A 20162-nucleotide genomic window follows, 5' to 3' on the forward strand; every position below is an offset into this window, starting at 1 on the left:
AACGTCTCAAATAATCCAACGTATTATTTGCTCTCTTCCGCTCCAACTTGATAAGATATACGTACTAACAATGTAGATAATAAATAATATCCCGTAGCAAAGGATATCAGTGATATTCAGTTGATAGCAAACAAAACTAAACCCAGCTTTCTTAGATAAGGCGGGCTCAATGTGACTCAGCCTGACAAATGGCCGTATCCAGTACAAGTTGGAAACACTAAGGAAATAAGAATGTTTGTAACGTTGTTTTCATTCAGTTTGATAAAGACAAATGCGAAGTTTGCTATTAGACACGAATTGTAAACAGTTTGTTTTTTGTTAGTTCATTTAAATGGAAAAACAACAACATTAAAGTTAACCTTTATTGGCAGTTACGTTTTCTCTCTCGTGTGTAAACAAAAAAGCAAAAAAGCTCTACTAATTCAAATAAAGAAACTCAAACTAATAAGGTACAACGAACATATTATACCCTCCGTCAATGACACCCTTTCACAGCCATTCCCAAAGATATATAATATCAAAGCACATTTCGTAGATCGTCACTGACATCATTTCAGCATATTCAGCATCTGCTAGAGTCTAGACTCATGTGGCGTGACTGCAATGCCAATGAGTTTTTAATAAAGTTCACAGTGATATTAAAATCGTAATAAACGTTTAACGACTGTCCTGGAGGTCCCGTCTCATCACGATAACATGGTTAAGTCACGTATCAAAATAATCAAAGTTTTATTCGACAATAAAACTCAAGCTTTAGTTTAATTAAATATACAACTAGCATTACTCAAGTGAAGCTAACACTTGGTATTTTAATGGGATTTTAAAACCTGAGTGTGTACTTTGCATAAATGATCGGACATTATTGAGCCATTATAGGTAAAATGGGCTACAAAACTTGTAGGTTCTGAGGCTTGGTATCAAACTACGTTACTATTAAAAAGATATTTCTCTTACCTATTGCGAAATAATATAAACTGTTGTAAAATATTATACATTTTATAAATTATTATAACACAAGAATTATATCCGAAACATCCATATCGTACCCATCGTTGGCTGTACCTACATTAAAGATAATTTAACAAGCGGAGGTAATGAAGCAGTTTATCCGAAATCTTATCGGGTATTTTGCTTAAGTTTTATGAAGCTAATATAATATTAAAGCGATGTAACCGTAAGATGCATTGCCTTACCGCGCACCGGTACATGGCCAGACTCAATGTTAGAGTAACCCTGGTGACCTCTGATTTTATATCATTAGAAAATAGTGGCAGTGTGATCACTATCGGCATATTAAGTCTTGTACATCCGAGACTTAATAGATATATGATCGTATGGATCGTGACGGTAATATATTATGTTACGGTAGTTTTGCTTATAAATAATATCTATGGTGCCCATAGATGGTACCTGTTCGCTTGTTATCGTCGTGGTAATAAGTGTGGGGAATTATTCCTGGATATAATTTAATAAGCTGGTTCTGTAAGAAAGCGCAATGATTTCTGTCTTGATTTTATACGTTAATATACTCACAATTTATATTTTCTTATTGACAAGATACCGAAATGAAAAAAAGGAATATCATTCATCCATCCTTAGATTTACCTATGTTTATACCTAAAGTTAAAACTTGTAGCATAGATGAAATCAATTATTGTCACAGGCAATGTTGGGTCTCCTATTATGTCTACGAAGTAAATCCCTGATCGTTATAGACGCCTGGAACAAACCTTTATTTAACCGCAATACGGATCAATTCTGTCTACACATTTGTACTATTGAATGCCCTAACCTATCCACAATAGTATAAACATGATACGTGTTATTAATACGGATAAACACAATCACATTCATTCGACCGATATTTGGTGTAAAAAGTCAATCATAAAGGAGCGAACCGCGGCCGAACAAAGGCTTAGCGGACACTGGACGCGTTCCATACCGAACAATGCACAAATTATAAACAGTCCACTTGCCTCCATACACGAACTCGCATCACTTCCTGTGCCACCCATTGTCACTTTTCAATACAATAACTTTTATTGAAATGATCCTAGGACGCTGTTGCCAGAATAGACGGCTATTTTATTTGTGGGTTCATGCGACATTGTTGGAGCCAATTTCAATTACGATTTCCGTTCTATCAAAGGAACGGTGCGGGCGTCGACGAAATATTTGCTAAACGTTTTCGGGTAGCCCGAATACAATATACCGTGCTCTGATCGATCCCTATTCCCTATATTGTCTGACAATTATGGCCGTGTTAATGTATACCTTTAAAGTTAACTGCTGAACGCTTCCGGTCGTTTCGGAATTTACCTGCAACAATGAAACATTTATTAATACACGTGCACAGATAATGCAAAAAATGCATCTGCTGAGGTCACACAACATTTCAGAACGCTAAAAGTTATTTCACGCTTGTGTAATGGTTATTACCTACCTGTTAACAACTGAGCAGATGTGCAATTAGAGAAAGGATAAACATGTTACAAAAACATAACTCAAAAAGTCTATTTCTCATGGATTTTACAAGAAATTCCTGTTAACGAAGTGTCGAAAGCCCATAAAGCATTTGACATATACTACTATTCTTTGCTAGTGTGTAATTAGTATGTAAAGAGCGTCTCTACTTAGGAAGTCGTTAACGCCTATAGCATGGTATAGCAGGTCGGCCGATCATTATACATATGTAATAACTATTGCTACTCATTCGCGGCTATGATGGAGGTGAACGAACCCATTGTACCGTTATCTAGGGTCGGGACACTAAAATCGAAGATGTAGGACAATTAGTTCAAAAGGGCAGGCGTGTTTGTTTTTCAGTTGTTTTGCAATTAACCGATATACAAAATACAACATAGTATACCTACCAAATAAGATTATAAATTTGCTGTTATGGGTAGCAAACTAATTTACAGATACAGTATTCTATACTAGAGTTAAATATACATTTTTATTTTATAGTAAAAAGATTACCTACAAGAAGTGTGATTTTTTTTTAATTTTGTAACTTGAAAAAATAAAAAGAAAGCATGCATCCGTTTCCAAGTCATATTAACTATTACACAAGCGGTTATAATGCAGTTAAATATTACCACAAATAGTTTCCCAAACAATCGATTTGTAAGCCAATCACGCAGTCAATTCGACCAACGTGACGATTGCGCGTGACTCGACGTATGTGCCCGCAATACAATTCGAATTAGCCATAATTATTAACATAATCGGTAATGGAATTTGTTTGAAGATTACCGCTAATATGAGGAACTTAAGTAGTAAACCAGTTCTACGGAGACGGTGAAAGGGTCAAACTAGATAAGCACGCATTTACTTTGTAATCATTCATAGTTACTACTTTGTACAGCAACTCTCTAAATTGATTACTGTATAAAAAGAAAGATGTTTATATTTTAATCACGATTATAAAGTCAGAATATTACCCAAGTGCCTCAAACAAACTAAAATTAAACAATGCATGTTTCAACATAAAAAACCATTGAAAGCAACGTAAACTGAAAGCCCACAGGGACTAAGAGGTTGAGATTAAAAACGTAAATCATAGTAAGCCGTGCAAATTATACCTAAACAAACGTGTTCGCATGAAACGGAATCTAAAGCCTTAATTAAAATAAAACCTTCAAATAATTTATGCAACGTTGCGTAAACGCTGCACGGGATAACAATAAGAATACCTCATTCCAAAGTTGAAGTCACATAAAGTTGTGGGCGAAAGAGACAGTTTGAAAAAGGAACAAAGTATCTTTTTTTTTTTAATTTAAGCAAACAGACAATGAACATACGCAGCTGGCGGAATGCAAAACGATTGTGAATAAAGTTAAGGACACAATATGTGATGCAGCCGAAAGAACCCCGCCAGTAATTTATGTTGAAAACAATGTGTTTCTGCGTATTTCCAAAATTTCGAACTTTTAACGCAATTTATTTTATACGACAATTTCATTTACTTAGGTGTATTATCTTGTTCGAGTCTCGGATAAACTCTTTTGCTCTAGTTCTTACCAACTCCAAGAATTACCGCGATATAAATTGATAGTGTAAATAAAACTAACTTGTGATACGATCAGTAAACGAGTGCCATTCATACTGTTTTTTTCTAGATAAGTACGACAGAGTCCGATTGCTCTGATAGGAGTTACGGCATCAGATAATCAAGTCCGCAAGCGACTCGGAAAGGAAACGCAATGTTCGAGACGTATTATTGTTGTGACTACTGCGGACCATAAACATTGGCCACCAAGCCTTAATTAACAAGGAACGGAACAGTAGACTGCCTCCTATTCCGTTCGGGATTTATAAAATTGCAAATGCCACTAGGAAAATAGAGCGTGGTTCGTTTATTTAAGAACCCATTACTCTCCTAGATAACAATCGGAAGGGAGTCGGTAGTATTAATCTTACAATTAAGACAACCACGAAGCGACGATTTCAATTGACAATCCTTTTGTTCGATGGCACGAAAGAAGGCGGAACGAAAACAATAGGAGGGGGTGTATTAGTGTATCATTAAAATCGTACAGATGTGTCGGTGCTATGTGCCATCGACACGAGTCATGATTTGAATAATAATTCGTATTAATCAAAATACCATTGTACCAAATGCATTTGGTAATCACGACAATTATTGTGTTGAAATATATCCAATAGCTGGGTTAATAAATAATTAACATGTATAAGTAGCTATTTTGAAGTAACAAATGAGCAATATCAGCATAAAGTTTTAACCGTTATGAACGCGTAGAGGCTGCCTAACTAGACATTTCTCCATCACACTCATCTTCACGTGTTCAATAATAAAAATGTCAATTTATCACGGCGCAAGCTCGGAACATACTTAATAGTCAATTATGGATAGGAATTTTAGAAACACGGCAGGCTTCGCGTAAAATAAAGTTAAAAGGTGCTTACTTCGTGCCTAAACAGCGGGAAGTCTCGTATATATTTGTATATAAACATTTGTCAAGCGAATTTATAACGCTATTACTGATTGGAAATGATGCAAATTAAAATACTTTAAGTAACTATATTATGGTTATGTCGATATAAATAATATTTATTTACAAGTTTTATTAAGTCGTCCTTATAAGCAATAATTAATGATTTGCATAATTTTATTGCGTTATTAAGGCATATTTAAAAAATAATTTTTGACTTTAATGAAATTTCAATACTTTATTACTTTAATACAGCTACAAATATTGGGTTGATGACGTTAGGAATTATTATTTCTCCAAATATTTTTTTCGTCGGTTCGAACGATCGATCAGTTCTAATTGTAACATAAAAACAATCAAAATGATTGCAAAAATGTGCCCAAATAAATACCCAATCAAAAACGTTACACTTTCATTACAATTAAACAATAGAAAGTCAATGGAAATAAAACAAAAAAACATTCAAATGTCGTTAGCGGCTATTGTGTTATTCGATATTTTTACGACTTAAGCAGCCATACTAGTGCGCGCTTTGAGGTGTCGGCTTCGAAACACCGTATACGAAATCGCTTGTGGTATGTCATTTGGAAAAACAGGATACTTTGTTCCATATGACTAGGATTCGATTACTGTGGAAATTTCGAGACGCGACTAATTTAGTATATAGGTACTCGTAGGTACTAGGTACTGTTTAGATACAGAAGCTTTGAACTTTGAAGAAGGGAGCATTGCTTTTTTGGTATATATTTCGGTTTTAGTAAATGGTAAATTAGAAGCTTTTTGCTTTAGGTAAGTATCCTCTCTTATTCAAATTACCATCAAATTGACACAATACTGAAAGACTTAAATAAGAAAGAACAGAAGCTCTACTCACATCTAAAATGATACCTACACTCTACAGTGGTAATTGAAATATTCAATACCATTAATCATATTAACAATTTCATCAAAACATATTAGCATAACATAAAGTTTAACAAGATAACAGCTAGTCAAACTTAAAAAAAAACAACCGTTTTGACTTGCAAACGATAAAGATTTACAAGTTCTCTAACAAGTTCAGATTATCATGTATATTTATGTAAAGCCTAGCAAGATAACACTGGATAAGCAATGACAAGATTAACTCGATTCCCTTACACATGATACGTATCTGGAACAACAAACTTGCTCATTGATTAGTTGCGGTTAAGTTACAATAATGCGCAGGGTTTTGCGATTTCAACCACGTCGGGCTTTATTTATACCGATATGCGTATACCACCCGGCTTTAAACTAGATTTAAATTGATCTTTAGGTTTATAATTCAATACAGTACAATGTAGTAAAAGCATGTAGCTAGAATTTGTATCTAAATATATTTACCTACCACACCCAATATTAAAAACACTCGAGGAAAAACATCACGAATCCAAACCATACATTTTATTAGGCATTTTGTGACATGATACATAAATTCCACTCCATATACAGACGTGTATCTTAAATTTGTCTCAAAAACTGAACAAAATAGAAATAAAACCGAAACATTTACACCGGGAAAGTCGTGTCGTAAATATTTAAAGAGAATCTCAAAAGACGTGTCAAATCATCAAGCGGGACTCCCCTTCAAAGAGCGTATACGAAAATGTCAATTTGTTTACGAATTACGCATAAATTCGTCCCCGAAGACAAGACATCTCGTGCGGCGATCGCTGTTGCGACATTTCAATAAAATTTACGGTTCTGACTTAAATGGTATGTCCGATGAACGAAAAAAAGTGTACTCGTGTGTTCCGCCTTTATTTTAGACGTATCAGCTTCGTTAAAATATCTCAGAACAGATAATAAACCTGTCGACTGTAACTAAATAGCGATGGGACAGATGAATTATTGATTAATACAAATAAAGTCAGAATTAACGATTGTAAATCGATACAAAACTTATTGAATAGCTTCGAACTATATCGCCTCGTTACCATCGTCATTTGGGAACGGCGTATATAATTAATACGGTCAAGTATATTGCACCGTGTAAAAAATTGGGCACCAAAAAACCAATTTAAACTTTTATGTTTGTTTATACATGGGTCCCATTTTATAGTACCATAAATTGTAAGAATGAATGTGACTTGAAAAACATAACCTTTGCAATTTTATGTAAGCCGTGAAATTTCTGTGAAATTTACATCGCAAAACAATAAAAAAGGAGTTTTATATATAGGCACTTAGAGCGAACATATTATTGTAGCGACATTATACATAACTAAAGTTACGAAAAATTTAATTAAACTTTTAAGTTAGTAAGATTTACGATTCGTGTGAGTTATTGTTTCCTTATCAGACCTTTGTCTATAAAGATCTCCCGTGATTATTAGCGTGACACAAAAAGTTGGTAGACAATGTACGACTAGGGTGGATTCCAAAATTAGTGTTCTCCCTGAGTGGCGTGGCCAAATGCACGCAACATTGATATGTGTTATTGGCCATGACAACTGCGTCTACGAACACGAACGTTCGTATTTTTGTCGACTTGCCTGTCACCATTCGTTCGTGTTTACCCAGATGAAACTTTAAAATAAGCATTCGACGGAGGTAATTTCGGTTAGAATTCGGAAACGAAATTAGTCATGAATTTATTGCTCCACCATGAATTACGGGTGACTTGAGATACGACTTAATAATGCCGTTAATGTTCCAACTATTTGTATTCAGTATTTCAGGAGTGGGTAGCGATAGTCGTTTTGCATGGAAATGAAATGAAATATGTATAGAAGACTTGTACAAAAAAAAAATCACCTTATTCAAAATGTTATTTATCGACAAGCTCTATTGTTTTGGAACATTCAAAAATATTAAAACATTAGGTATTGTTAATACAAACCCGATTGTAAAAAAAGTACTTATTCAAATGCGATAAATAAAATTAAATACTTCATATACCTACATTCGTCTAATTTTTTATATAAAGTACCTATGTTCCGATCTCAATTAACGGGGTAATCCATTACGAGGGTAGGGTAGTTTTTTGTTCATTCCGCGAACAAAGACCTTTTCTTGCGATCCATTAAACTTTCTAGAAAGTTACATTTATATTTAAAAAACTAACAAGCCTCATCTGGTTCACATTAAAATAATGATGTTGACGGACTTATGTAAATGTTACTCATATTTTATGACAACGTTGTTAATTTGTTGCATTTTACAAAAATATAAAAAAAAAAAATATATTGTATGTGTATCATAAATCAATAAAAATGAGATTCTGATTCAAGTTTACGATTAAATTAACTAATTAATTATCTATTAGGAAATGAAAACTTAACTTACTTTACTTATCTTTAATAATAATTATAGCTATTGATCGTACATTCGTATAAGCGTAAAAGCCAGTAAGCCACGCACCATACAAATATATTTATTTACAAGTAGAGTGCTTACAAATATTTCCCTGAGTATAATTAAATACAATTGCGGCGGTTTTGGTATTTAATAATATTAAACACGTGTGTAATTATCCCTTAACCAATAAACATTTACCGTGTATCTCAATTAAAATACGATGTACTAAACAATTTTCAAAAATAATGCCACAACTCAAAACGACATTCGAATTTAAATTTTATTGTTCACCGCGGGTTGTTCATTTTAAATACGACACTTAAAACTAATAAAAAACCTACCAAATGGGCATATTTCATTATTTTTTCTCTAAAACAACGGGGTGCCGTGTTTTTGTAGGTTGAATGCTCGTCCCCATCCCACGCGGTCGCCTATCGTTCACACTTTAAGTGAACTCACAGTAGTTGGCTTGCGCCTGAATAGCTACTTGTAGAAGTGACTACAAGCCTTGCAATTCTATTATTTTTATGAAATTTTACCATGATTATAACGCTTTAGGTTTTTGGGGCTCTTTCTGCGCAGTTAAAACTTTGAAGTTAAAATCTGCTGAGTAGTATATCTTGAATAATCTAAAAATACAGTAAGTGAACTAAATTATAGATACCTATAGAGCGTAATGTATTATATTCTTCACAATACACAAATGTGTACCGTAACTACCCTTTTCTTTAAGTATTCGACTATAACGTTACTAAGGAAAGCTGTTAGTTTACAAGACACGATACAACTTACAATACTACGTTATTTGAATTTTAAAATGATCGTAGAGCATGTTTAGAGTTAGAAAGAATAAATAAAAATGTATATTTTGGTATACTGTCACCATGTGAATATTAAACGCGAACATTTTAAATAATCATTCAAATCTATGTATGGTTTTTTCTTGTATCGACACCTCTAGGAATTTTGATCGTAAGATCTCTGCTCTCGATAAGTGACGGTCCCTCCATCAATTTCGTACAAAATATTTGTTAAGATCGAATCGTTTTTATGGCTTTTAAAAGATTAATGCGGAGATAAAAAGATTTGGGGCGACTAAGATTGGATGGAATTTCGGAGACAATAAATTGTGACACCTTATTTGGTTACGAGAATAAAACGTTTGTTTTATCGCCGGATACGTACATGATTAATTAGGTAGAAAATAGTGTATCCCCACTTATGTCCGGCCACCCCTTTATAAAGTTTATTATGGCGTTATGCGTGTACGCACCGTGTTGGCCCCGCCTTCGAGACATCCTACTGGGCTTTGTTTAAAATTATGAAACTACCGATGCGTGAACACTCGCTGTACATTCATTTCAGACACTTGTGAGTTGTGACATTATAATAACGCTTGACAAATTCGAAATAACCTTTCCTTGCTCATGTTATACTTTTTGTTTTACCTGACATTACTTCTTGCAAGCAATGTTATTTTATTTGTTTTTAAATGCAAACATATGCACGATATACATAATATTATGTTGCATATCTGAAATTCTAAGCAAAAAGATATTTAATTTATTGACTAGATAGTTAATTTGTCTAAAAGTTTGGCCTTAAAATTTTGTACATACTGTAAAACCATTAAATAAATGAAGTTTTATAAACGTATTAAATCACCAATATCTATAGGTATCAAATAAATCGTTATACTTGTAGACTAGTTTGTAAAAACATTTATTATAAGCCCGTAATAAATGATTCAAATTTTTCATCTTAAAGTTGGGCAAACGCAAGAGCGATTAGCCGATCGGACGGGTCGGGAACAAAATTTACGAGCATTAAAACTATCTCCATTTCATCGCAAGCTTCAAGGCTTAGTCCATGCCTTTACAGGGCAGCTGCCTTTAATCGAATCCCAATCAACTTCGGTACGAGGTTAAATGTATAAAATATGTAATCAAAACTACCGCGCTCCAACTATTAAAGTGATAGTCCCTATTATATATTTTGTTAATAATCCCAGCAATACGGCTCATGTTTGTGTTATTTATGATTGTAATTTCGATGCTGATTAGTTTTTATAATGATTAAACATTCATTATCTAACTGTGGTGTAATGATTGTTACACAGTTCTTTTAATGAGCGAAGTATCGATGTTATAAATATCGTCTAAAAAGAAAAGTGTCAAATACGGAAGAAAAAACGAGGATCTGTTTAATAATAAACAAATAGGACGTGTGATAAAGTGATAGTTTTTATTGGTTTTCAAAACGGATCCATTTAGATACGTAGCGAGACAGGCCATTCGGTATCGTGCCTGATCGATCGTGAGAGATAAGGCGAGATCATTAATTTGTTAAAACAACGTAGGTGTCGTGGACTAAGAAAACGGTAATGTCAAAATTTGGACAGCGACACAATGGAAGAAGGAGGATTAAAAGCGAATCGCTGTAACAGTAGCGGGCACATCATTTATCAGAGTCCTACTGACTTCAACTTGAATTGTACTTTAAAAATATTTACGTACAGACGTATAACGAATAGCTACATTATTCTTCTTATAATTTATTTTTGGTCTGTTTTACTAAGGTTGAATATTCAAGACTTTAACGTAGGTAAGCCATGTAAACCTAATTAGTATTTTTGTTCTTTTGAATTTTATTTAAGTTTAATTTAACGAGGTAGAGGCAATTTTAAATGCAAAATTTAAAATATTTTTATATAGGAAAGAAATTAGCTGTAATTTAATATTTTCACATATAAACCGACATAATCTTTTTTACACATTTCGTATTAAAATAAGCCAGTAACACGCTAACAAACAATAATTCAAATCAGCATGTTTCGTACAGATAATTAGGTGACTTATCAAAACCTGCGGCCCAAGACCGATTGTATATTGGAATCCAGTCACGGCCGCATTAAGGTTCCTGAATCACTGAAGGATATGCGTTTTTTTATCCAAAACGATCTTGGTAGGATTGTTCTTCATTTATTTATAAGACAGACGAAGTAGAGAATTTTGTATTCCTTGAACGTACCTGCATATTCATAATTATGTTAAATATTCCGGACGTACCTACATACAATATTCTAATTTAAATTTCGATGTACTTATCAAGATCATAGGCTAAACATACCTATTACCTAAAACTTATTAATTTTTAAAATACCATGGGTAAGATTGATAAAGTAGGTAAGAATTGTGGATATAGAAACTTTATATTTGAATTGTCATTAAACGTTGTGAGGCAGCTGTATCAAAAGTTTACACAAAAGAGATATATCCAATTTTTTAATTCATCCAGCTTTTCAAATATTCATTGATACTTTATATCAATAAGCGATGGGTTCTAAACGTATTTATATGAATTTCTACGACAAGGTGTTACTGCAGAGTTAGTGTCAGCTATATTCACAACTGTCGAAGTTTTATTGTTATTTTGAATGGCAAATACTGGGGCAAAACCGCAACCGTTACCCATAATAATAATAATTTGACACAATATGTCAAAAAAACAAATTGCATGTTTGAGTATACGTTACGATGCATATAATATTTTCTTTCTTGGTGTTCTTAATTGATCTGTGAAAAACTTATCTACACCGACATCAACTATATATAATTATGAGACGTCACTTGTTTCAAAGTGTAAACAAACACATGATATCTATACTTAATGCAAATGAAGCAAATGCAGGTTTCACAATCAAATGAAAATGCAGCTTAACTCTTTCTTATGTATAGCTTCTTTAGCTTCTCTTCTACATGTAGCACAAGCTTTACTGAGCTTTATCGTCGAATTGCGTGACAATATACACTACATCAAGTTTTAACCAACGGTACGTCATGTAATTCCCAGTAACGATGTGTTTCTTTTACTGTCACATAGCGCCGACCTGTTAACCATCAACTGGTAATGTTAAGTTGTATTTAGTATTAAATATCGGCTCATTTGCAACTTTTCATCTACATGTGATTCTTATGTATGACGTGTTACATGATATACAGTGGCGGTAGTATACGGCATTCTTAAATACTTATTTGATGAGACTATAGTTATTGGGCAGTAGTGCGGTGAGTAAAGAAAAAAAACGACTCTTGCTAGAGCATATAGCAAAACTCTATGCATTGAACTATTCTTAGGCTCATAAATTGTAAACAATTAAAAAAGCAATGTTTCCACGCTATGTATAGAATCGATAAATTTCAATGGAAATGCAATCCACCAACAAAACCAGTTATCGATATATATCGACGACAACTTCACACCAAAGCGGATTGTAACATCAGCTTATTACCACGAGACAAATAAATTCCATCACCTTCGTTATCTTAGATCTTTAGGAGAAATCCGAAACCGTAAACATGCGCTGAGCACACAGTGTTAACTATTCATTCGGCGTGTCTTGGGAATATATTGAACAAAAGACGGGCACAGCATCCGACTACACTATTTCTCACTACTTCGGTGCGATGTAATCAGAGAAGACGACGTGTCGCGTTTATTTATGTATGAACGGGGCGCGGGCGAGGGTGGCCCAAACGCGAGATACAAACAGAATAATATTGATGACACTCCGCTACGAGGGGTCATGAATCATTAATCGTCCGGTCTCTTCTATGGCTCTATTACGACTGCCTCGTCGGATAAGCCACCCTTCACGAGGTGAACTCGTTGCAACACGTACAGCTCTTCCACTTGCCTTCTCCATAAATTATGAACTCGCATATTTTTATGACGAGGTGGCGCGCCTTTCGCAGCACCTTCAGGTTGTTATATTTTCTAAAAACGCGGTTTTCCATGCGTGAATTTTATGAACGTTCTTTAAGAAAAACCAACTTAGGATTCTTTAATTTTAACAAAATTTTTCACAATATAATCAAAGTTTATTTTCATTTTCATAATAAATTGAAAAAAAATATATATTTATAAATGTTTTCAATATGTGTAGGTAGGTACACTTACTCATAGAAAAATGTTCAACTAAGAATAAAAGACATACCTACCAGACTACCTTTTTTAAAAATAATTTACTGACAGCGCAGACTTTGAAATGATAATTGATCGTTAAAATTGACACAATAAAAAATATAAGAAGCAGGAAAACAACTTCAATCAAAAATAACACGTACAAGCTCAGAGCGGCATTACTCATCTCCTCTAATAGGGTAAAAGTGGGATAGATGCCCTACTTTTTGAAATAGCCTCATAATTTTAAATACATGAATCTTATACGAACACTTTGTATGAATATAGCTAGGTTAATTATCTGTTTTGAATTACTATATATATTTTTTATCCTATCATTTATAGATAATGTGTAATAAATATTTTTGTAGAACACCTTTTTTGAGGATACCTAGTTGGATAGTTGCCCCACCATGAAAATACTAATGAGGATTGATGCCTGCAGAGTGGGATAGATGCCTTACATACTCTATAAACGCGAAATCTAATAAAATTAATATGATAAACCAGCAAATGTCATGTTAACATAGTTGTTCTGTTGTCCAAGAATATACTTGCGCTCGCACTCCTTCTTTTCTTTTGTATTTTCGTGGCGTGGTTCTCCTACAATCAGTATAAGGACAGATCATTAATAAGTAAGTATACATAACAAAAAAAGCAAATTAAACGAGTAAAATCGGTTAATGTAGAGAAAACCTCTGACGCAATCAGGTAAAAATATAAACAGTACTTGTGATTATCGATAATAACATGTACATATGTATTGAGGGAAAAAAAAGGGGCAACTATCCTTTTTGATAAGGATAGCTGCCCCAGTATTTTTTTTATTAAATAAAAACAAAAGAGCCACTATTTTCACTTAGATTTGTACTTAATGAACCAGTGTATAGACATAATAAGAAATATAGTGAAATTTATTAATACTTATAAAGTTATGCAAAGGCAAATATCAACCTTTTTAAATTTTAACGTGTTCGTGAAGTTCACCGCGTATATTATAACACGCACTAGCGAAACACGTCTTCACCAAACAACAGCTCATGCGTACCCGAGGTGCGGGGTGATAGGAGCTCCTATTTAAATCATTAATTCGTAGTCACGACTCTGGGAAGTGAGGTTTTTTGAAAATGAGGCATCTATCCCCGTGCGGCATCTATCCCACTTTTACCCTACCTGTCGATCGTTGAATCGTTTCTTTTCACTTAAGTAATCCCATCAATGTCGGCTCAGTTTCCGGTTCATTCTGAACACAAATTATCCTTTTTTATAACCTTAAAAAGGATCGACTCAAAAAAGTTATAAGTTTTCGCCAATACAAAAGTAAATCCACGGTAGAGATGGAAATAATTACGGCGTATTGAATATTTCAATATCAATTTTAACTTCACCAACATCTGCGATGTTACGATCAAAAATGATGATCCTCAAACAAAAACCGAAGGCAATTTAAGTTAATTCAGTAAGCAACAGACATGGCTACTTCCAAATGATCTCAAACGTAACAAAAACAAAAACAAATCGTGGACAAAAACGCAGGTCATTTCGGCGTGGACTTGTTTTTTTGCCCTAAGCGCCCAGAGGACGTGCATCCGAAACCTTAGGGTTTTTTTGGTCCACTTCGAACAAAATTTCATTCCTCTCATATGAAACGATAAAATAATAATGCTCGAGTCTCAGTGGTTTCGAAAAGGGACCGTAAGGGGATGCCGGAACGCTCCTAAATTTCTAATCGGGATTGTGTTTTGAGATCACCGGGTTCGTTCTTTATGGCCTCTTTTTGCAATACTTTAAGCTTCAAGGTGAAACGGATATTATTCTCGTCGATCGGTTTTGCATAACTGACTAGTTCGATATCTGATAGCCTTTTGATATTTTATGAATCGAATAAATCGACAGCCCTTTTATTTGGTATTAGAAGAATAGGTTTAAGATAATTCGTATCATGCATTAAGATTTATTTTGAGTGGTTCATGTTCAATTAAACTTGCATATTTCAATTTCATAAAAGTACAAAAATTAGAACTGCGAAGAAAATAATTTTATATTTGTTGAAAGGAGCTTTTATCCCCCAGATTGTCTATTTGACATGGTAATTCAACTTTCTCACTTCATGTCTTGAATCTTACAAATTATAGAAATTTAAGAGTTTGTTATTTTAAGCAGTAGATAGGGCCAGTGTTATACAAATTACATTATCTCAGTAATAAAACATTCTCAAAGTTAACATGACAAGTCAGTTCTTAGACATAAGCATATCTTTATCTTGCTACTTATGAGAACATTTTAAAATTCATCACGTGTACTCAGACTTGCCATGGAGGCACGTTCTAACAAAAACTCTCGAAAAGCTTACAAAAGAACCAGAAAAACACAAGTGAACATATTTAAAAAGGACTGAGTTACAAGAAAAAAAATCGTTACTGACGACAGTGCATGACAATGACGCAATCTCAGATGTTGTTTTATTTGAGTGAATTTTTGAATCTAGTCCAACAAGTTATACAATACGTGGATGAATTCTTTTATAATTCAAATATTTATCGAACGTGCGTATTTATGGTGTACTTTATAAATACACTTCATCTAAAATGCATTGCGTTAAAAGCCTACATAGCAGGTACAACCGTACAAACAATATGCATCAATGCGTTAGTCAGAGATATTATACACTACGTTATTCCTAATTTTTAAATCGATGACGTCACGTCTTATCATTTTCAGATAATTGGCGTATTTCACGAAAGGATCATCATGCGAACAAAAGGCAAGCACTAACTGCCTATCCTTCCGCCCTCGGATACATCACGCACGTCCCTTCACAAATAGAGTAAAAAACCTAATGCCACGCCATTGTGTTCAATCTTAGCAGGTAGACGAACAAAAAAGGACTAAAAGCAAGGCGTTACGCAAAAAATTGAACTGTGATGGAAATCAGGATTATCAGCAGATGTCAATTTTTGAAACGTGCGTGATATGGACTCCTTTGTTAGCAACGTACGATGTTTAATCTGCAAACAGCGATAGCTTACGTAAACTGACGGATCAGGTAGGTCGTGAAATCAATTGACGATCTTCTGTCGGGCAAACTGTGAGGATGGTTATTATAACTCGAAATAAATTTGAAGTTATCTTTACGCAGTAGCTACCGAATTCTTGGAAGCCTCCTAAGTTATAATTATGAATAAATAAATGAAATAAATAATAATAAGTTGGATCCTTTGATAAACAACTAGATCAAAAGAAAATCAAAAACTTTGTAGAGATCGCTTGTCGAAGTAATGCCAATAGTAGAGATAATATTAAAATTGATATTCAATAACATTCCTGTTTACTGAAACGTACTCCATAAGTCAACTTCAAGAAAAGGTCAATTTAGAGGGAATTTCAATACAACGACTAATTTATTTACAACGTTAGCCGTCTCGATAGCCGATACTTTATGTCCCATTGAAATCGAACTCCCGACTTAAGGACCAATTCTCAATTCAAAGTTTTTATTTTTCTTTAACCTTTTCTTGAATTATTTCGTCAATAACTTGAACACTGGACCTTTGTTTGTCTACTCATTGTTGTTGAGCTTAAGTTCTCATTAAATTTGGTTTTATTATGAACCTTATTTGGCGATTTAATGATATTGGTACCTACATGTTTGTTACTTAATACAGTTCATTTTTTAATTTAATTTTATTATGATTTATTAAAAATTAGGGTCAAAGCAACATAATGTGCGATATCTTCTAATTAATCTCTAGGTACCATTATTACGTATTAAACAAAAGCGAAAATTTTCAATAGGAATAGGTAACTCATTTCTTGTTCAAAATATAATCTTACTAATATATAATATAACTTAAATACAACAGCTATGTACTTATAATTGAAAACAGCTATAGTGATAATATTGACTTATCATAATGTAGAATTATTGTAATATAATATTATAGCCTACTTCGAAAGTCAAATAAAAGCTAATGGTTATTCCAATTTGAGTTACGAATAACATTTATGGTTGCATTTCCACAGATAACCAACCTGTTTCGAATGGCTCAAATAAATACCGTAACCAGTCTAGATAAATAGTATCGTGAAAGTTAGAATAAATTGTATACTTATCCTTGTGATAAGCATTTCTCACTTAATTGCGTTTCCGCTGAAATGTAGAGCTAGTAATATTTTTTAATATCAAAATAAAAATAGCAAAGAAAACGTTTGTCATTTTTGAATACAATGTTTTAAAGACATGCGTAAAAGACAACATTAAATATTGAGTAAAAATTGTGACTATTAAAAGAATTCTGAAGGCAGGTACCAAGCAGGCATCTACAAAATGTAAGCATACCATTTTTCAGAAAAATATTATATACATATATTATATAATACAAACTAAAAGCACATAATATACCTATTGAAATTAACAAAATAGATATGTCACGAATCACGATAAACACGTTTATGAGAAAAAAATAGTTGAATTCCATCTATGATTAACTATGCATCTATTATTTCTGAGAATATTACAGCATGAAAAAATATTCAATAAAAACAGTTCTCCAAATTCAAAGTAGGTATGTTTAAGAGCAAAATAAATTTACGGCATGAAAAAGTGATTAGTTAGAACTTAGAAATAACCAATTAACTAAATTCTACAATGTAGGTATTGCAGCATGCCATAACTATAACGTATAGTATTGCTGTTTAAAAAAAAATTCTTAACAAGCGTGAGAAATGATTAAATAAATAAAAATATGCACCTAGTTTTCGATTTTCTTTTTTTGTTTATGTTGGCCAAGATTTTTGATAGCAGGCTCATTTCTTGCATAGGTCGATCCATATGCTATAGAAACGAGCTTTAGATGTTGCGAGTACACATGTACTTCTTACGATACACGATTTTTTCAGTAAGTTAAAAGCACTTTTAAAATAGGTGCAAATTAACTTTACATCCTATGTAAGTTTAATTCACCATAATATTTAAAGGCCTAAAATAAAATCAATTCGTTTAGGTCATTGTAATGTACACTGTACCGGTCTCTATATCAATTTACTTTCAACTACTATAAAGGTACTCCTCTCCTCGACTTTCATTATAAAACATGGAGCTATATCAATTTGCAATATTATGGTATTGAAAACCATAATTTACTGTTTCAAATTATAGCAGTCCGTCGGGACGGCATTGATAACTTTACGTGATTGATGGTAACAGAATCCAATATCATACGTAATTTGCTGCTATAGCCATTATAATAAATAAGGATTATTTATTATTAAATTCGATAGATGCTATACAGCTTTTTATACAGCTTACACACAATATTCTAACCATTGATTTTCACGCCGTGGTTGGTCCGGCTGCGAACGGATAGCTAGCAACAATCATTTATTTATTACCTACGTGCTTTTGAATGGCTATAATCAAATTGATGGATAGTGATTCGATGTGTGAAAAATTATACTGTAAAGCAAATAAATAATGCGAATGTGATTACATCACTGACCTTTTGTAAGCATGTCGCCCGGCACTGCGCTACTCTCAAAGGAGATGAAACCTCCTCTTCAGCAAATACGGCAATCCATGATATTAAAGCAGAAAACAAGGAAAAACTAAATAACATTTTGGCACACATTTTCTTTGGTATCTCCGGTATAATGAAGTCCAAGAAAGTCCTTCCTTATCATAAACGGCACAGTAATCCAAACAGTGATATTATCATAATAATGTCCTTTCTTCTAATACAAAAATTCGCGTACTAATTTAAGTTCACGCACGTACAAAATCCGAAAAACGTTAAAGTTTTTAAAAGTTATTCTTATTCATGATAACAACTAAAACACCGTAAAACTTAACGTAAAGTGTGTACTAATAAAACTAATAATTTACGAAACGAGCAGAAATAAAAATTCACAACTTAATAGTTCGCTATAACCATCTCCCGTGCAGCGATACACACAGCACCGCGGTCGAATGCGGACTAACCACCCCGCTTGAAGAAGCTCTATTCCTCTCCCCTCTGATAGTTAATTTTTGTACCTCTCTCGCTCTAACGCGAGGGTTCCCCGCCTCTCTTTCACTCTTACTACGCAAAACACGTAGATGGCTACTACGTATGACGCTTTCTCTGTCCTCTCTACTAGTGCATATATTTTATTCTATCTCGTTTCATCTCGGGCGGTTTTACGTTGTTTTTCCTTGATGCAGTTTAACGGATGGGAACGTGGTGGTTATTGTTAGACAAAGACGGTGGTAGTAGAAATTTAGGGTTGTTCAAAAGGGGTGACAAAGAATCGGGCTAATTCAGGGCTTGAGTTTTTATGTGAGCTCGGGCGGTAAAAAAGTATCCCGCCTCTCTCATTTGTTCAAGTTTATGGTTCTCGCGTCGTGAAGCCATATTAATAATATTAATGGCTGCCGCATCAACAATAACGCTATTTTGTTATGAAAGAGGTTTATGAATTCTTAATTTGTTATATAGGCAGTAGGCACTAACGGAGATTTATGAATCAACATTTGAATAACACAAAACGAGGTCGTATACATTTTATTTGAAAAGGACCAAAAATCTTCGTACGCTTTCATGCAGAACAGTAAACATACATATCCGCACAATAGTCATTATCTTCAGTCCAAGAGCAGTATTTTCGCGAGCACCAAAGAACTCTAGACAAAACCATTTGCAAAAAGATTAAATAAGAATACAGTGTACGTGACAGCGCACAAGCTTTTCTTCGTAAAGGCATTTTTCGTTCTTTTTCTGTATCTCTAGGCTGTTTCTATTCATCTCGCTGTCTTTAATCTTACAGTTTCAAGCCAGACTTTGTCTAGACAGCCTAACGGACGTAGACTGCACAATTCACATAGGAACAGGACGAGGAATACTTATCGGACCTACCTCATCGATACCCGTATACAATTTCACATGTCCT

At 33.7% G+C, this 20162-nt stretch overlaps 1 protein-coding gene across 1 annotated transcript in view; it reads right to left on the bottom strand.

Moving 5' to 3' along the window:
* The window catches only part of LOC149907083 (uncharacterized), a 39334-nt gene extending 20131 nt beyond the window's left edge, over nt 1-19203 (bottom strand). Inside the window, exon 1 of the mRNA XM_090104149.1 lies at nt 18737-19203. Coding sequence (XP_089960275.1) covers nt 18737-18865 — 129 coding nt within the window. The 5' untranslated portion in view covers nt 18866-19203. The remainder of the gene's footprint in view (nt 1-18736) is intronic.
* Between the last annotated feature and the right edge of the window lie 959 nt (nt 19204-20162).

The sequence above is a fragment of the Colias eurytheme genome, chromosome 7 (assembly GCF_061535395.1).
Source record: "Colias eurytheme isolate Ceu_HAF_F1 chromosome 7, ilColEury1 Martin Lab GWU primary, whole genome shotgun sequence".
NCBI lineage: Eukaryota > Metazoa > Arthropoda > Insecta > Lepidoptera > Pieridae > Colias > Colias eurytheme.